The sequence below is a fragment of the Phyllobates terribilis genome, unplaced genomic scaffold (genome assembly GCF_046119375.1).
Source record: "Phyllobates terribilis strain yellow unplaced genomic scaffold, ASM4611937v1 Scaffold_13__5_contigs__length_258822181, whole genome shotgun sequence".
NCBI lineage: Eukaryota > Metazoa > Chordata > Amphibia > Anura > Dendrobatidae > Phyllobates > Phyllobates terribilis.
The window spans coordinates 100,576,500-100,596,347 of record NW_027362773.1 but is presented as its reverse complement, the minus strand read 5'-3'; the positions used below and the strand labels follow the sequence as shown (position 1 = coordinate 100,596,347).

Sequence of the window (19,848 nt, the reverse complement as noted above, 5' to 3'; positions counted from 1 at the left end):
GGTAAAATCACAAAAATAAATGAGTTTCACATACTGTTGTACTTTCTTTTTTCACTAACAACGCAGCAATACCTGATAGCTATGTTCACATTATGCATTTTTTCACCACCCATTACTTTCAATGGGTGAAAAACACAAAGAAGTGACATGCTCTATTCTGCAAAAAACCATGCAAAGCACAAAATACTGATGACACAAAAAGCAATGTGTGTGCATGAGATTTCGGAAATCTCAGACTTTGCTAATACTGTAAAACGCAGCTGAAAATTTACATTAATAAAACGTATAAAAAAAGCTGAAAAAACGCAATGTATGAACATATAGTAACTTATATCTCCACCTAGGTGAGAGTTTCTTCTCCTCTTCTGTCTTTCTTTCCTTGACCTCTTTTCCTTCCTCTTCTCTCCCGTCTTTTTCTACATCTTAAATCTGACTTTCTTTCCTCTTCTTTATTCCCCGTTTTTCCGTGACTGCACCCGATGGTTACTCTGAACGTCTGTATAATGTCATGTACAATGCATTCCTGTTTTATTACTTTTCTGTATTAATCTCACGCTGTGAAAATTGAATATAACTTCAATTCACCATAAAGGGGCTCTCCGTCTCCACCGTCCAGAACATTTTTTTTCATTACTTATATGCATACTGTATATTCAGGGATAAATATAATTTTTACAATTGTGTTTCATTAATTTTTTTTCAACAATTAAAAAATCAATACAAAAACTTCCCCATGAAGACAGCAAAAACCCACCCCAAATGAATGATTATACTGAACTACATAATACCAACCACATGTAGGTGTTTGGGTTCTCTATCTAGTCTTAGTGAAACATGTGAAGGTCATTCATATCCTGAACATTATAATATTACAAATATTATAAATATACATCTAATAATAATTTACTGGTATCAAACCAATAAAATGGCGCCTCTGCCCTTTACAGGCGACACTTTTTTTCAAAAACTTTACACGTATAAGTAATCGCCGGAAGTGACGCAATTGGTTATTTCCGGGCATGCTTAGATTGACCCCGCCGGGTCTCCGTTCCTAATGGTTGTGTACGGTAAATGGGAGAAACTCCGCCCCTTCCTGGTCATGTGACGCTTAGGTCCCAGCAGTCTGTTCGGTTCTAGGTCGCAGTTTGGACGGTGGGAACTGAGGAAGCGGCAACGATGTCTCGCGGCTCCATCGAGATCCCTCTCAGGGACACTGACGAGGTGAGGACGGGAGTATAGAGGGGACGGAGGGAGGAGCTCACCCGACCCCAACACTAAACTTCTCACCTGCTGCCCCCTTCTCCCCCCTCCAAGTACCAGGGATTAACCCTGTGCATCCTGCAGCCATCATGTATTGCTCAGTCTTGTGTTTGTGATGCTGACATCTTCCTGGACATTTTTTTTTCCATTTTTTTTTTTATATCTTTTGCGCTTTTGTTCAGTCTGAGTGCGGTGAACCCCCCCCAAAAAAAGGTGGTTCGTCCGGGTATTTGAGGGTTTTGTTTTCCCGGTGTTCGTTAATGGCGACGTGATGACACGACTCTTCAGGTCCCTGAAATTCCCTTGACACCAAACTGGTAGAGTTTTTATTTCTATTTTTTTTTAAATTGTAATATTAAAAATCAAAACTTTTTTTTTTTGTTTGTTTGTTTTTTCTTAATTTTCTGAGACCAGTAACTTTCTTTATTTTCCCGTCGCAGGCGCTGGGTGACGGCTCGTTTCTTGCGCGTCGAGCTGATGTTTTTATTGGTGACGTTTTACTTGCTTTTTATTGCATTTTTGGGGGGGGTCAGTGATTTAACAGAAAAAAAAAAATCTACATGAGGAATTTTTTTTAATGTGGACGTCAATTTAACCTGATAGATTACATAGGTTGAAAAAAGACCCAGGTCTGTCCATCCTAGACCAATTACACACTTTGTCACTAAATTATCTATAACCCACAATGTTATGTACTGAGGAAATCATCCAGCCCTTGTATAAAGCTGTTATAGTGTCAGCCATCACTACCTCTGGCATTACACAGTCTGACTGTAAAGAACCCTTTCCTGTTTGGCTGCCGGAATCGCCTTTCCTCCACCCGTAATGAGCTCCCCCTGGCCCTTAGTACCTTCATTGAAAAAGCAAAATCCCCTGTATAGGTTGAAGTCCTCCCTGCTGGTCCGTTTTTGCAAGGATTTTTTTTCAGCCTGTAGATGCCGCACATTGCAGCCACTATAATACACTGTGGATTTTATGAATGCAAAATCCGCAGCACATCTGCTATGTGCGAACATTACAAAAGTCACATGCAACTGCTTCATTTCTTAGAGCTAAAGTAGATGTCATCTTAAAGGGGTTGTCCACTACTTAAATATAAAAAAAAATGGGTCAATGGGAGTGCTTAAAAAAAAAAAAAAAAAAAAAAGACATGCTCTCCTCTCAGACCCCTCACCGGACCCCTGGCTTCCTGTTTAGTCACTTTGGTTTGAGCTGGAAGAAGCAGTCTCGTTGTGATCTCTTCCAGCTCAGATGGAGTATCACCGCTGCAGACAGTCAGCAGCCACCTGACACCTCCCTGGAAGAGGAAAGTAAGAGACTGTAGGGGAATGCTTTAAGCACTATGGAGGAGCAGCTGAGGTTTGGTGAGCGACACATCAGTAAGATCAGAGGAATGATACCGGTCTGGGAGGTAACTTGTGCGGCATCCTGCAGCCATTAGTAAGGGAGTGTTCAGTAGTGGTCAACCCCTTTAATTCTCACATCACCCTTGGTCCATAATCTTTGTTGGAGGTTTTGATTGGTAAGACTGTGCCTCTCTTCAGGGGCACAGACAGAGGTCGTTTCTAGGCAGTGTTCAGATGTGAATGCTGTTTTTTCCCCTCTGGATTTGTGAGCACAAGACTGTCAGTGTAAACCAGCGGCAGCATCCAAACGCTGCAGAATAATATCAACTCAGAAATGGACGTTCTGCCTTGATGATGCCAGCATGCCCTCCCTGCACTGATCAATCCCATAAGCCTCGTGTCATTGTGTCTCACCTGTTTATAAATGGCTTTTTTTTTTACCTGCTTTCCTCCCTACAGGTCATCGAGCTCGACTTCGATCAGTTACCGGAGGGGGATGAGGTGATCAGCATCCTGAAGCAGGAGCACACCCAGCTGCACATATGGATCGCCTTGGCGGTGAGTGTCCAGTGTTGCCAGGACTGGTGACACCCGGGGTTTCTAGTTACAATATGGCGGCACTATGCATCGGATCAATAACCTGTCACCCCAAGTTACTCCGCCATAAGATGGCTCCTGTCCAATTATTCATAGGGAAAGTGGGCTGAAAACTGTAAAACTACCAGCATGCCCATATCTGCTGGCAGTTGTAGTTCCTCAACAGCTGAAAAATCAGTAGTGATCGCTGTGACTTTACAGTGTCCCTTTTAAACCAGTTCGGTGTCAGTGAAAACAATGGCCGCCAACCCATGTGTCATCAGCTTGCACCATGAGCTGTTACAAATCCTAACCACTGGGCACTGACAAATATACTAGATGCATTAAGAGGTTTAGGATACAGCAAAGGTTGTCAGATGTTTGCAAAAATAACTGGAAAATTAAATAGGGATCTGGTGCCGTTTGTACATCACACATGAAGGCGAATCCCTCAAATGTATCACTGCCATTTCCATACAAGAGTGCACTGATCTTGTTGGAGCGCCCCCTGGTGGCGTATAAGTTCAGGGATGTTCCTGACCAGTCATCCATGTTACCGATCCCCGCTCCTAGGTTCTTTTATGACTCGTGTGAAGAGATTTGGGCCATTCTGTATTGGTCCAGTCCAGACCTTTTCTTCCGCTACGACGTGTGTTCTTCTTGTTACTGATCTGCCGTCCTTCTCCCTCTCTCCAGCTGGAGTATTACAAGCAGGGGAAGACAGAAGACTTTGTGAAGCTGCTGGAGGCGGCACGGATAGACGGCAACCTAGACTACCGGGACCATGAGAAAGATCAGATGACCTGTCTGGATACACTGGCAGCCTACTATGTCCAGCAGGCCCGGAAAGAGAAGAACAAAGACAGCAAAAAGGAGCTGATCACCCAGGCCACCCTGCTGTACACAATGGCCGACAAGATCATCATGTACGACCAGGTGAGTGCTGTGTGTACAGGAGCTGACACAGTCCCGCAGCTTCCAGGTCATGCTGGGATTTGTAGTTTTGGACCGCCAGGATGCATTGGCTGGAATGCACCAATAGTCATTGCTGGGTGAGTGCTGGTGGATCGCTCGGCTCTGGATCCTTCATTATGTGTGTATTTTCCAGAACCACTTGCTGGGCAGAGCCTGCTTCTGTCTGCTGGAGGGAGACAAGATGGACCAGGCAGACGCGCAGTTTCACTTCGTTCTCAATCAGTCGCCAAATAACATTCCCGCTTTGCTCGGTAAGGTTCACAGAACGGCGGCCATGTTCGTTTTTCTTGAGGGGTTTTTTTTCACACTTTTTTTTTTTAAATAAATTTTGCAGGAAAGGCTTGCATCTCCTTTAACAAGAAGGACTACAGAGGAGCCCTGGCCTATTATAAGAAGGCTCTGCGTACCAACCCCGGCTGCCCTGGTAAGACCACTGGAGTCCTATGGTGAGGAAAACCCCTAGTCTGTGCAAGGGTATAATCTTGTTCTTGTGGATTGACCTTGTAAACTGCTAATAACTTCCTAAAGTGATCAATGTCAGGGCCACCTTGAGAGCAATAAATGACAGTGCATCACTGGTCTTAGTTTGCTGTTAAAGTGCTTGCCCACCTTTAGGGGACACTTTTTTTTTTCTTACATGCATGCATTTTTGTCTACAGTTAATTTTTATGATTGGGTTTCATTAAAAATGTTGAACCGTTTGCCTTCTTTAACCACTTCGCGCCAGAGCCTGTTTTTGCCTTCGTGACCGGGCCAATTTTTTCAATTCTGACCACTCACTTTGAGGTAATTACTCTGGAACGCTTCAATGGATCCCCCTGATTCTGAGATTGTTTTTTCGTGACATATTGTACTTCATGATTGTGGTAAAATTTCTTTGATATCACTTGCGTTTATTTGTGAAAAAAAAATGGAAATTTGGCGAAAATTTAGAAAATTTTGCAATTTTCAAAACTTTGAATTTTCATGCCCTTAAATCGGAGCGATATATCACACAAAATAGTTAATAAATAACATTTCCCACATGTCTACTTTACATCAGCACAATTTTGGAACCAAAATTTTTTTTTTGTTGTTAGGAAGCTATAAGGGTTAAAAGTTGACAAGCGATTTCTCAATTTTCCAACAAAATTTACAAAAACATTTTTTTAGGGACCACATCTTATTTGAAGTGACTTTGAGGGGTCTTTATGACAGAAAATACCCAAAAGTGAAACCATTCTAAAAACTGCACCCCTCAAGGTGCTCAAAACCACATTCAAGAAGTTTATTAACCCTTCAGGTGTTTCACTGGAATTTTTGGAATGTGGAAGAAAACAACGAACATTTAACTTTTTTTCACAAAAATGTTACTTTAGACCCAATTTTTTTATTTTCACAGGGGTAACAAGAAAAATGGAATACACAATTTGTAGTGCTATTTCTCATGAGCGCGCTGATATCCCATATGTGAGGGAAAACCACTGTTTGGGCGCACTGCAGGGTTTGGAAGGGAAGGAGCGCCATTAGACTTTTTGAATGTAAAATTTGTCTGAATAATTAGCAGATGCCATGTTGCATTTGGAGAGCTCCTGATGTGCCTAAACAGTGGAAACCCCCCACAAGTGACACCATTTTGGAAACTAGACCCCTTAGGGAACTTATCTAGATGTGTGGTGAGCACCTTGCACTCCCAGCTGCTTCACAGAAGTTTATAATATTGAGCTGTAAAAATAAAATTTTCACATTTTTCCCACAAAAAACGTTTTTCATCCCTTAATTTTGCATTATCATAAGGGTAATAGGATAAATTGCACCATGAAATTTGTTGTGCAATTTCTCCTGAACACGCCGATACCCCATATGTGGGGGAAAACCACTGCTTTGGTGTACGGCAGGGTTCGGAAGAGAAAGGAGCGCTATGTTGGCTGGGATAGGCTGCAGACACCATGTCACATTTGAAGAGTCGCTGACATGCCGAAACAGCAGAAACCCCCACAAGTGACCCCATTTTGTAAACTACACCTCTCAAGGAATTCATCTAGGGAAGTAGTGAGTATTTTTTAATTTTTAAATTTATACCATTGGGCAGTGAAGAAAACATAATTGTATTTTTACCACAAAAAATGTTTTACCCTCAGATTTTACATTTTCACACAGGGCAATGGGTAAAAATGGTGCCGAAATGTGTCACACAATTTCTTCTAAAAGTGGCAATACCCCATATGTGGCTGTATCGTACCGCTTAGCCATACGGCGAGATCTGGGGGGGGACGGAGCGCTATTTGACAATTGGAGAACAAATTTTTGTAGATTAGGCATTTGGATTTGGGAGCACAAACTTTTCTGAATTTCTTTTGGGGGACAAGGGCCATTTCGCTTTTCCAGAGCCTTTCTGCTACCAGTAACTTGGAATATTTTTAACAGATGACGGACCTGAGTGGGGACTAGCTTTTTTTGAGGACTGAGTTGAAGCTTTTATTGGGAACATTTTACGTAACATTTATCCGGCGCTCTAGGCTGAGCACTTACATCGGGGTTTCCATCTAATTTTCCAAGTGATGTAATTCAGATGAAACCCCTGCGGGATCCATTCACTATAATGAGGCAGCAGAGTTACTCTGGACTCCGTCTGGCCTTATTTTAGCGGTGTCCTTTTTTTCAGAAGTGCACAAAACTGTGGCCAACCGCACTTTTATGCACGCCTAAAACAAATGACACCGTGGGATCACAAGCCAGACGGCATCCACAGTGGCCTATATCTGCCTCATTACAGGGAATCTTCCATCATGGGTTCCGGCTGAATCACGTATTTCAGAGATTACACGGAAACTCTGGTGTAAGTGCTCAGCGCAGAGCGCAGGATAAATGTAAGGCTCTGCGCCTTACTGCGATCTTTGGGAGACATAATAAACTAATCAGTAGCAGGTGAAGAATTAGTTTTATTTATTTTTTACGCCGTTCCTCGTGCGGTATAAGTGATGAGATTACTTTATTCTTCGGGTAAGTGCGATTACAGAGATACCAGATTTATATCAGGTTTTTATGACTGACAGTTGTCACACACTAAGATGCTTTTTTTTGCAAAATCTAGTTTTTGCATCGCCCTATTTTGAGAGCTATAATTTTTCCAGATTTTGGCCAACAGTCATGTGACGGCTTGTTTTTTGCGGGACGAGTTGACATTTTTATTGGTACCATTTTTGGGTACGTGACGTTTTTTGATCGCTTTCTATTCCGTTTTTTGGGAGGTAAAATTAACAAAAAACAACAATTCAAGAATTGTTTTTTTTTTTTGTTTTTTTTTTTTTATGCCGTTCTGCGTGTGGTAAAAGTGATCAGGCAGCGTTATTCTTCGGGTCAGTACGTTTACAGCGATACTACACTTACTGTATATTTTTTTATGTTTTGGCGCTTTTACACAATAAAACAATTTTATAGAAAAAATATTTTTTTTGCATCTCTTTATTCTGAGAGCTATAACTTTTTTTATTTTTCGGATGATGGAGCTGTATGGCGGCTTTTTTTTTTTGCGGAACAAGATGACGTTTTCAGCGGTACTATTTTTTTTATTTCCATTTTGCTTTTTGATCGCATTTTTTTCCACTTTTTGTTTGGCGATATGATGAAAAAGCATAGTTTTTTGCTCAGTTTTTTATTTTTATTACTGTGTGCATGAGAACTTTGCTGACAGTTTCACACTGTCTCCTGCTGGACTCAGCTGCAGCCTGAGCTCAGCAGGACACCATATATGGCAGATCTGGAGGCGGTCATGTGACCTCCAGCTGTCATAACAACGGCAGGTCCTGGAAGGCATCAGGGGGCCGTCGGAGAGGTAAGTGGACGACCCCCTCTCCTCTCACTATCTTCGTCATATAGAAGATAGCAAAGGGTTAACATCATTGGGACTTGATCCAATCAGGTCCCGATGATGTCCCCTGTCAGAGCTGTAGCTCTGAACCACAACCGTAGCACTTGCAGGACCCTGGGGTTCCTGAGGGCTGCGGGACCACCGACCGTTCATAAACGTCGGCGCTGCACAGAGCCCAGGCAGCGCAGACGTTTATGTACAGTGGGCGGTTGGGAAGCGGTTAAGCCTTTGTGTTGCAGTGTCTATTGCTGGCTGCAGTGTGAGTTAGCTGAGAATCCATCAGTGAGCTTATTCTGACAGTATAATGGGAATGTTTGGACTCGCTTGTTGAGCTCCTCTCGGCTGATTTATGACCACAGACCACATCAAAGTTGAATCTGCAGCAAAACAAGGAGCCTGTAAAAGTCAAACGGTGCAATATTTTTAATGAAACCCAATTGCAAAAATTATTTTTAGCCTCAAATACATGCATTTAAGGCAAAAAATTAATGTCCCAGAGGTAGATAACCCAGAACTGAACCTTACAGTACACTCTCCCCACACTATTAATAATAATAATTTTTATAGCGCCAACATATTCCGCAGCACTTTACAAATTTTAGGGGGGGACTTATACAAACAATACAGAATAAGCATATCTCATATCGAAAGGAGTGAGGGCCCTGCTCGCAAGCTTACAGTCTATGACGAATTGTCACTAAGTCCTCAGTTTTGATAGTTTGTCTTGGATGTGCGTCTGCATCTTGTGTTTCTGCAGCCGGTGTGAGGTTGGGTATGGGACACTGTTTTGTAAAACTCAACAAGATGGATAAAGCTCGCTTGGCCTTTGGACGGGCGCTGGACCTGAACCCCAAATGTGTGGGCGCCTTGGTCGGTTTGGCAGTTCTGGAGCTTAACAACAAGGAGGTGAGCGGCCCGAAGTGTCTTCTCATGTACTGACACTAAAGTTGTCCAATGTGAGGGGATAAGAGCTTCACGTTCAGTCCAACTTCACAGCATATAATTCACGGCACTCCATGATTTGTCCATTCGATTACCTTTATTCTTTCCATGCACTTGCTATCCATGTCCTAGAGCCGTCTACGCTCGTTTTGCGTAATTGCATTTTCATATACACTGTATTTTGCGGACTGTAAGACGCACCCCAAATTTTGGGGTGGAAAATATGGGGAAAAAAATTAATAAAATGGTGGTGCGTCTTACAATCCGCTTGTATGGTAGCTTATCGGGGGGGTGGCGGTGGTGGAATGGGGTCACAGGAGGCAGGGTCGCTTCTGCTGGAGACGGCAGGAATGGAGCAATGCTGCGGGCCCTTGGCTGGGGGGGGGGGGGGGTGTTTAGCAGTGTGATGCTGCGGCGGACCCCGGGCTGTCACAAAATGTCAGCGGGGGCCCCGCACTTACATTGCTTTCACTGTGGTGGACTTCGGTAAAATGGTCAACGGAGGCGTTGAATGCACAGATCGAGATCTCAGCCTGGGCGTGCACCACTGGAGGCCAACGCCATGACCATGTCGTGACGTTGGCAAGCATTCACTTCCCGCTGCTATCACTAAATTTAATTGATTTTATACATGAGTCCTGGGTGTAGGAAATACGTTGTCGGTGGGATCTAAGTTCACTTTTTTATTATTTTCTCTCCTAATCTGTTGCAACGTTAATTAAAGAAAATCATGTTTATTTTACGCAGGCCGATTCCATAAAAAATGGCGTCCAGCTGCTGTCGAAAGCGTACACCATTGACCCCAGCAACCCTATGGTGCTCAATCATTTGGCCAATCACTTTTTCTTCAAGAAGGTGAGACTTATTTGCGGTGTTTAGTGAAAAGACACAGAATCTTTAGTTTCCCGTTATCAGCTGGGGTGGAGGCCGACCGACGCGTTCTTCTGTGGCACGAGTGATGTAAAATATCCTTAAATCATCACGTATCTCCAATAAAGGGGGGTCCGGACATGAAGTATTTGTGACTTGTATGGTGCAGTATTTTCATGGTTTCGGTTCATTCTCCTCAAGGATTACAGCAAAGTTCAGCATCTGGCTCTCCACGCGTTTCACAACACTGAAGTGGAGGCCATGCAGGCTGAGAGCTGCTACCAGCTGGCCCGCTCCTTCCACGTGCAGGTATGGGGGCAGCTGTGACGGCTGGGGGGATCCATCAGGTCTGTGCCGTCCCTCACTCTGGGTATCGTCTTGTCTCAGGAGGATTATGATCAGGCGTTTCAGTATTACTATCAGGCCACGCAGTTTGCCGCCGCCTCGTTTGTGCTGCCGTTTTTCGGACTGGGACAGATGTATATATACCGAGGCGATAAGGAGAACGCAGCTCAGTGCTTCGAAAAGGTGCTAAAGGCCTATCCCAACAACTACGAGACCATGAAGATCCTGGGGTCACTGTACGCTGCCTCCGAGGACCAGGAGAAGAGGGACATCGCAAAGGTGAGGAAGCAGCATGTCCTAGACCCAGACGGTGCTGGTGGTCCGGCAGCCATACACATTACACTAATATGAGCTTATAGTCTGTGTATGGGGTCTCTGATGTTAAAGGAGATAAATATCCAGTATGTCAGAAAGCTGCCGTGCAAACCATTGTTCAACCAGCAGTTGTCTAAAATTGATAGAGGTATTCCCATTTCCAAGATCCTATCCCAATGTGTAGTAGATGTAATAATAATATTAGCAAATGTCTATAATTAGAAATGTAGTATAGTTTTTCTGATTTGCATTGCCACTTACCCCATGTGCAGGGCATTGCAGTAGCTTAGGTATCTATGGTTACAACCACTAGCAACTAGCTAACTGTCACTGAGTGGTCGTAACCATGGATACCTATGCTACTGCAATGCACTGCACTTGGGGTAAGTAACAATGCAAATCAAAAGATCTATACTACATTTGTAATTGGAGGTATTTGCTAATATTATTATTATTATTATACCTATTACATATTGGGATAGTATTTTGGAGATATTTTAATCCCATCGCTCCTGTCCTGTACAGATCATGTATATAAAGTGTAACCCTCGTACACAGTACCCCTCCATTCTAGCTTCTGAAGGGGGAGTCCAGAACCCCTGTATAACATCCAGATCCTCTTACTTAATCGGTCACTGCTTCTCTCTCCAGAGCCACCTGAAGAAGGTCACTGAGCAGTACCCGGATGATGTGGAGGCATGGATTGAGCTCGCTCAGATCTTGGAGCAGACAGATATCCTGGTAAGGATTATTGCCCATATAGGACGGGGGAGAGGTGCATCATTTATATGCCTGACTGTCTTCAACCATCTCATGTTTTCCCACAGAACGCCCTGTCCGCCTACGGCACAGCCACACGGATCCTACAGGAGAAGGTGCAGGCGGATGTTCCCCCGGAGATCCTCAATAACGTGGGAGCTCTTCACTACCGTCTGGGCAACCTTGGAGAAGCAAAGGTATGTTTTTCTTGTTTTTTTGCACCAAATTTTTCATGAATTTAGCACAAACTAAAAAATACCGTTTCTTTTTGTCTCAGACCTTTTGATTGTGACTTTCTACCACAAAATAAATAAGTTGCGTGATCCTCTAAATTAATGCAAAATTGACGCCAACATTTCAGGTGTATGGTCATTCCAGGGGGAAAACTGAGTTGCATTTGGATCATATATCATGTCTATGGGTTTACAGAAATACTTCTTGGTGTCCCTGGATCGCGCTAAAGCTGAAGCCGAACACGACGAACATTACTACAGCGCCATTTCCGTCACCACTAACTATAACCTGGCGAGATTGTATGAGGCTCTGTGCGAGTTCCACGAGTCGGAGAAGCTGTACAAGAACATCCTGAGGGAACATCCCAACTATGTGGACTGTAAGTTTACGGTCGCCGTGATCTTGTCTCTTCTCCTTTTGTCTAATAGGAGTAAAAACATAGCAGGGGGCTCTAGGGGGCGCCATTGTGTCCCGTCAGTACCCTGTGATCAAGTCGCAGCACACAAGGAGCCCCCTCTAACAGATTAGATGTTGCGGACACTATTGACTCCGGCATCAAATCAGTCAGTTTTCTATGGTTGGAGCTTTCTTTGCTTTCAGCCATTGCATCATGTACAACTGCTGTCCTCGCGCCTTGTAGACTTCTCGCCAAGTGGTGTGGTATCGAGAAGTCACAGATTTCCACATTTTTCTTCTTTGCCCAGGTTACTTGCGCCTGGGAGCCATGGCCAGAGACAGAGGAAACTTCTACGAAGCTTCAGATTGGTTTAAAGAAGCTCTTCAGATTAACCAGGTAGAGTCTGGTGGCCACCTGCCGAGTCTCAGCGGTCAAGACTCGGGCCTAGTCGTAAACCGATCTCCATTGCTGCTTTCAGGATCACCCCGACGCTTGGTCCTTGATTGGAAACCTCCACTTGGCCAAGCAGGAATGGGGACCTGGACAAAAGAAGTTTGAAAGGATTTTGAAGCAACCATCCACCCAAAATGACACCTACTCTATGCTGGCGCTGGGCAACGTGTGGCTACAGACACTGCACCAGCCCACCCGAGATCGGGAAAAGGTAAGTGCATCTTATGACTCCCATAGCATTGGATTGGGCAGATGGATCCTTGGATTTTCAGCCTGTTACATTCCAGTACAACCCCCCCCCCCCCCCCCCCCCCCCCCACATATGAAGCTGCATATCGTCTTTATTAGCAAAGATCATAGTTTATTCCGCCCCCCCCACAGGAAAAGCGTCACCAGGATCGTGCGCTGGCGATCTACAAACAGGTGCTGAGAAATGACTCCAAGAATCTGTATGCCGCAAACGGCATAGGTACGTACCGAGGTCATTACTAACGCCTGATACAGGAGACGGAGCTGATCAGACATTATCCCCCTCTTCCCATATTTACTTAATGTCACTGTGTACATATATTACATAACTGATCCTAAGTTACATCCTGTATTATACTCCAGAGCTGCACTCACTATTCTGCTGGTGCAGTCACTGTGTACATTAGTGGCTTTATTCCAGATCTGGAGATTAATTCTGCATCTAAACTGTAGACTGCAGGTCAGTGGCGGGCACATGCTTTATTTATAGAAGGTCACAGATTTACCCTTTTTATGTAAGGGGCCGTGCTGGCGCACAAAGGATATGTGCGAGAAGCCCGTGACGTCTTTGCCCAGGTCAGAGAGGCCACTGCAGAGATCAGTGACGTCTGGCTGAACTTGGCCCATATCTACGTGGAGCAGAAGCAGTACATCAGCGCAGTGCAGATGGTAGGCAGAGTCTCGGGGTTTTCTTTCCTGGCCTGTCGTCTCTGGGCCGCCTCCGATGAATGAGCTGGAGCTCGGAGGTGACTTGTCTTCTTTTTTACCTCTGTAGTATGAAAACTGTCTGCGCAAGTTCTACAAGCACCAGAACACTGAGGTTCTGCTCTACTTGGCCCGAGCCTTGTTCAAATGCGGGAAACTGCAGGAGTGTAAGCAGATCCTGCTGAAGGTGAGCGCCGATACGTCCTGGATCATGGGACTCATTCAGTTCCTTACTTCTCCTTCATCAGTTTCTATTCACTGCCAGCAAACTTCCACTCATTTGGGTTCTCAGTGGACCCGTCCTGATAATTTCTGAGGTCGAATTTGGACATCAGAGTCCAGACCGTAGTTTACAGGTCTCCTGACCTTGACATGTATGTCTACGAGGCAGCTGAATTTGGTTCAGGAGACCCACGGTTGGCCCAGAAATCTCGGTCTGTACCCAGATTGGGTTTCTGAATTCGGCCTTAAGCCCCCGTCTCACATAGCGATATCGCTAGCGAGATCGCTGCTAAGTCACGGTTTTGGTGACGCAACAGCGACCTCACCAGCGATGTCACTATGTGTGACACTTTGCAGCGATCAGGCCCCTGCTGTGAGGTCGCTGATCGCTGCAAAGTGTCCTGGACCATTTTTTGGTCGTTGGCCTCCCGCTGGCCAGCACACATCGCTGTGTGCGACCAGCGGGACCAACGATCAGGCTGGTAACTATGGTAAACATCGGGTTACTAGGGGCACGCGCGCACTTAGTAACCCGCTGTTTACCATGGATACCACTCTGCTACGGAGCTCGGGAGGTTACCGTTCACCTTAGCAGAGTCGTATCCATGATAAACATCGGGTTACTAAGTGCGGGTATGCCCCTAGTAACCCGATGTTTATCATGGATACGACTCTGCTAAGGTGAACGGTAACCTCCCGCGCACCGTAGCAGAGTGGTATCCATGGTAAACATCGGGTTACTAGGGGCACACACGCACTTAGTAACCCGATGTTTATCATAGTTACCAGCCTGCTCCTGCTTCAGCAGGCTGGTAACCGGGAGCAGGACATCGTGGAAAGATTCTTTCCACGATGTCGCTGCTCCCCTGATCGTTGGTGAGCCTGCCTGTTTACAGCTCACCAGCGACCACATAGCGACGCAGCAACGATCCCTGACAGGTCGTATCGTTGTCGGGATCGCTGCTGCATCGCTTAGTGTGACCGGGCCTTAAATCAGGTGCAGTCCCTGTCCGAGACGTCTTAATCAGCCATGCCGTGGTGTGAGCAGGCCCAGGTCAGGACGGGTTTTCAGTCTTTGAATGGAAGCATATACACTGACAGCAAGAAAATCTTTTAGAAGATCTTGATTGTTGACTTGGACTCCTCCTCTGACCCTGCAGGCTCGGCACGTGGCCCCTAATGACACCGTCCTCATGTTTAATGTGGCCCTGGTCCTGCAGAGGCTGGCGACCTCAGTGCTGAAAGACGAGAAGAGTAACCTGAAGGAAGTCCTGAACGCTGTCAAGGAGCTGGAGCTCGCCCACCGGTGAGAGGGACACCTGCGTCTGAGGACCACGGCCACATCGGTGATGTCTTGTCTGCGATATCTGACCTCCTGCTGTTTCTCCTGCAGATACTTCAATTACTTGAGTAAAGTTGGTGACAAGATGAGGTTTGACTTGGCGCTCGCAGCGTCTGAGGCCAGGTACGTGCTGCAGGGATGAGGAACACAACTCTACTCGAGGATGTGGACCTTCACCTTAACATGCTGTTGTCCCCGTTGTAGGCAATGCTCTGACCTTCTGAGTCAGGCTCAGTATCACGTGGCTCGAGCTCGCAAGCAGGATGAGGAGGAGAAGGAGCTGCGAGCCAAGCAGGAGCAGGAGAAGGAGGTTCTGCGGCAGAAGCTGCTGAAGGAACAGGTGGGTGTCCTTGGCCTCACACAGGATAGCAACTAAGAGGAGAGCTGGGGGCTGAGGGTGACAGTGACGGTGAGTGATGGGCTTGTTGTGTTGGTAAGTTACCGGCCGTTCCTTGATCCATAGCTTCTTTTTCTTTATAAACTTTCAGGAAGAGAAACGTCTCAAAGAGATCGAAGAGCAGAAGAAACTCCTGGAGCAAAGGGCACAATATGTGGAGAAGACCAAGAACATCCTGCAGTTCACTGGAGACATGGAGACTCCAAAAGAGAAGAAGCGAGGAGGCGGTGGTGGACGGGTGAGTCTTGTATGGTGACGTCATGCAGGCCTGGATGGCACCTGATCCCGGGCCCTGCTGTACGTGACTCCTGGGCAGCACCGGTCTCTGTTGTGCCAGTACCGTGGGCTCTGCTGTACGGGAACTTTAGGTTCTGGGCAGCATTGTACATGACTATCTTCATGTTGTTCTTTCCCCTACAGCGATCCAAAAAGAACGGGGAGTTTGAGGAGTTTGTCAACGATGACTCTGATGAGGACCTGCCTCCAAAAAAGAGGAGGAGGAAGAAGGGCGGCGGAAGCAGCAGCGGAGGAGAGCAGGAGGGAGGAGATGAGAACGAAGGAGAGAAAAAGAAAAAGCGAAGGAAGAGGTGAGTTCTGCGATGCACATGTAACCCTCTGTATAGGGCATTAGGGAATATGGGGAGTCTCCTGGAGAAGCCTCTAGTCCTCCTGATGTCTATCCCTTACCTAGTTGTCAGTCTTCGGAGACGCTGGGTGTGTGACCACCAATATGGCGCCTGTTGTCTCCTGCAGATGTTTGCAACGTGTTCCTCACATTTAGCAGCCACAGACCTCTTTCTCCTCATTATATTTCCATCCTAGCTCTCCATAATTATAATACGATGATTAGGATGGGAAAGCTGGGTACCTTGTGATCAGCACATCTGCTGCGCTGTGCATTGGTTTGGGAGCAAGAGATGTTTCCCGGCAGGCGGATTGTCCTTTCAGACGTGTAAAAGCTGTGTGACCGGCCCTATGGGTGCAGTATTACTAGTCACTCAGCTTTCTCGCCCACTCTCTTCCCATCAGGCCACAGAAGTCTGGCGACGGCTCGGATGATGATGAAGAGCAACGTCCCCGTGCCAAAAAGAGACCACCAAAGAAACAGGTACATAAGACTCTCTGCGCACTGCTTCTGCTCCCAGCGCAACATGTCGCCCCCATGTGGTTACACTGTGCATCCCTCCTGGCCGCTCCCACCTCAGCTTCTTATATCTTATGTCCTCAGCCAGCCAAAGTGGAAAGAACTCCGGCCTCCATGAAAGGCAAGATCAAGTCAAAAGCCATGATCTCCTCCAGCGACGACTCTTCAGACGAGGACAAACTTAAAATTGCCGATGAAGGGTAAGAATAACTAACTTACATCAGATTTAGAGGTGCTCTCCAGTATCAGGGACTCTGACCTGGCTGCTCATCTACTTGTTTGCTATGGAGTGGGGTAGTTGGCATAGTCCCTATAACCAGTGCCAGACATCGCTCAAGTGAAAAAGTGTTCAACAATCAAAAAAAAAAAAATTCTTGTATTTTTTTTTAGAAACATCCAAAACAGCGACTCAGACATCGACACCCGACCCGCCAAGAAACGCATAATGTCCGACAGCGATTCTGACGGAGGACACAAATCTGGAAGTGACGCGGGCAGCATCCGGAGATCCCCACAGTCAGGCGACGAATCTGACGACAACACCAGCTGGGCGCGGAAGAGGCAGAGAACAGATTCTGGATCCGATAACGAATCGATCCAGTCCGCCCGGCACAGCAGATCCGGGGCGTCGGATAACGAGTCACGAGCCGCTTCCCGGAGCCCAGAGTCAGACAGAGAGTCCGGCAACGAGGGATCTGTCAGGGGATCCGGAAACGAGTCCGAACCAGAAGCGTCCAACAACGAAAAGTCCGAGCGCGGATCTGATGACGACAGCGACTAACTGTGAAACTTTCAATATTTAAATATTGTAAATATTAAAAAAAAAATTAAAAAAAAGTGGAAATTTTCTAAAATTCTGGACAAAGGTTTGAGCTGTAAACTTCGCCTCTTTTGGCGCCTTGTGAAATCCCAGTGTTATTTTGCCTGACTTGATAACTGCGACTGTTATTTCAGCAGTTTTCCATCATTCTGCTGTTTTGTTTTGTTTTTTTAGAGGGATGATCTCTAAATTTAATTAACTTTTTTGGGGGTTATCAAAAATAAAGTGCAGAATTTTTTTTATTTCTTTTTAAGCAAAGATGAACTTGTGAACTCCATTTAAGAAGTTAAAAATGTTGTAATGTTAAGTAAGTGCAAATCTTTAGCCTTTCCTTCGTCTCCTCCAGTCACATCCATAGCTGCATTTTATATAGCTGCGGCTGAACATTTACAACCTGGTACTTTAATGATTGCAGCTTTGAATGTGACTGGAGCATAAGAAATGATGATATTTTCTGTTATTCATAATGGAGCTTTCCTATTAAAGGGTCATTCTTCATAGATGGCACTTTTACCGTTTACGGCTTATTCAATTTTTTTGCTGTTCTTGAGACATAAACGCTTTTTTGGTTTTGTTTACAGATTGTTGCCTTGGAGACCGACCATCAACATGTGCAGCGATTACAAACTCTTTTCTGTTGAGCTTGTAAGCGCTTTTTGAAGCCAGCCAGTATTTCTGGAGTGCAGTGTTGTCTCCTAATCCCGGCCAGCTTCGTTGCAGTGGTTACAAGATAGACTGACAGCAGCAGTGGTCGTCAGTCTCCTAGGCAACAAGCTGTAAAGAAAAGTATAAAGATCTCAAGAACGGCTGCAAATTTTAATAAGATGTAAATTGCAAAAGTGCTCATGTGTACAGGCACTATACAACAATATCCATCTATGAACCCTTCAAAGGGACTTGCTGTACATAAACCAACTTTCCAAGGTGACTGTAGACTAGAAGCTTCAAGCTTTTGCCTGCAATATCCCTTTAAGAAGACTTTGCGTGGGAAGCTGGTGAATGTCCACTGACTCCTTAAAGATTCTGCAGACTCCTTGCTGGGAAATCACCTGCCTTTAGGATGTATTGGAAGAATTACAGATGATATTCTGTAAATGAAGCATCCTATTGAGTTTTATGGGCTGACAACCCGCCAATCTCCCACTAATAAAAATGAAATGTCGGCATCCATGGGGGAAGATACAGTTGTTCCTTTTTTTCTTTTTTGTAGTCTTTGAGTTACTTGTTAAAGATTTTTTTTCTTTTTTTGACACTTGGTGGAAATGTTTCTTAGAACGTTCTCTAGTTCTCAATGTATCCCTGTGGAAACTTTATTTAAAGGGAAAAATGTTCTGATTTCCATTAAACTGTAAAAAGTTGTTCTTTAATAAATACTGTGAGAATATTGTTTGTCATCTTCTATTGTGTTTTCTGGGAGCTGACAAGGTATGATGGGGATTGTAGTTCATTGACGTGACAGCTTAAAATGTAAAGTGACAAATTTAGGGTGAGCAGCAGGATAGTGAGTGCAGCTCTGGAGTATAATACAGGATGTAACTCAGGATCAGTAATGTAATGTAGGTACACAGTGACTGCACCAGCAGAATAGTGAGTGCTGCTCTGGAGTATAATACAGGATGTAACTCAGGATCAGTAATGTAATGTATGTACACAGTGACTGCACCAGCAGAATAGTGAGTGCAGCTCTGGAGTATAATACAGGATGTAACACAGGATCAGTAATGTAATGTATGTACACAGTGACTGCACCAGCAGAATAGTGAGTGCTGCTCTGGAGTATAATACAGGATGTAACTCCGGATCAGTACAGGATAAGTAATGTAATGTATGTACACAGTGACTGCACCAGCAGAATAGTGAGTGCTGCTCTGGAGTATAATACAGGATGTAACTCCGGATCAGTACAGGATAAGTAATGTAATGTATGTAGACAGTGACTGCACCAGCAGAATAGTGAGTGCAGCTCTGGAGTATAATACAGGATGTAACTCAGGATCAGTAATGTAATGTATGTACACAGTGACTGCAGCAGCAGAATAGTGAGTGCAGCTCTGGAGTATAATACAGGATGTAACTCCGGATCAGTACAGGATAAGTAATGTAATGTATGTACACAGTGACTGCACCATCATCAATAATGGATGATGTAACTTAGAATCATTAGAGAATGTATGCTGTGGATTTTCACTATGGATTTTGCCTTATGGGCACACCATGCGGTGACATTTATGGCAAATTTTCCTCAATGTCATTATGAAGGACACTGAAGCACTCACGTTGTTAGCTGCCACTAGGACACTAAGAGAATTGTTTGCTTCTTCCTTTGCTGCAGGTACAGATTTAATCAGGTTTAGAAAAGTGTCCATAAAAGGCAGATCAAACCATGGTTTTATTTTTGTTCCACCCTTCTACATTGGGAATAGAGGGTAATCAGATCACAGACAGGGTGGACAGCCGTGTGAGCAGCCTCTTCTTACCTCAGCACTTCTAATGTCTAGTATTTTCAGTGAGTTTTTTCTTAGTCCTTTGTGAGACATTTTTGAGTTTAGTGTAGGGACTCGCAAGTGTGAGGACCCTTGCCGTGAATTGCGAGCTTGCGTTTTTTGCCAAAATATCGACTGATACTTCATGTATTTTATATATCATT

General features: G+C 45.0%; 1 protein-coding gene across 1 annotated transcript; it reads left to right on the top strand.

Moving 5' to 3' along the window:
- The first annotated feature begins 1,047 nt into the window (after positions 1 to 1,047).
- CTR9 (CTR9 homolog, Paf1/RNA polymerase II complex component) lies at positions 1,048 to 18,563 on the top strand. Its single transcript, XM_073658298.1, has 25 exons — positions 1,048 to 1,221; positions 3,066 to 3,164; positions 3,879 to 4,118; positions 4,291 to 4,408; positions 4,492 to 4,581; positions 8,765 to 8,913; positions 9,697 to 9,804; positions 10,021 to 10,128; positions 10,207 to 10,443; positions 11,131 to 11,220; positions 11,307 to 11,435; positions 11,668 to 11,851; positions 12,177 to 12,265; positions 12,348 to 12,533; positions 12,704 to 12,791; positions 13,092 to 13,240; positions 13,347 to 13,463; positions 14,659 to 14,804; positions 14,892 to 14,963; positions 15,045 to 15,180; positions 15,329 to 15,475; positions 15,658 to 15,824; positions 16,267 to 16,345; positions 16,466 to 16,581; positions 16,772 to 18,563. The coding sequence occupies exons 1-25, from the start codon at positions 1,177 to 1,179 to the stop codon at positions 17,160 to 17,162; spliced, it is 3,480 nt and encodes a 1,159-aa protein (XP_073514399.1). The 5' UTR covers positions 1,048 to 1,176; the 3' UTR covers positions 17,163 to 18,563.
- The last annotated feature ends 1,285 nt before the right edge of the window (positions 18,564 to 19,848 follow it).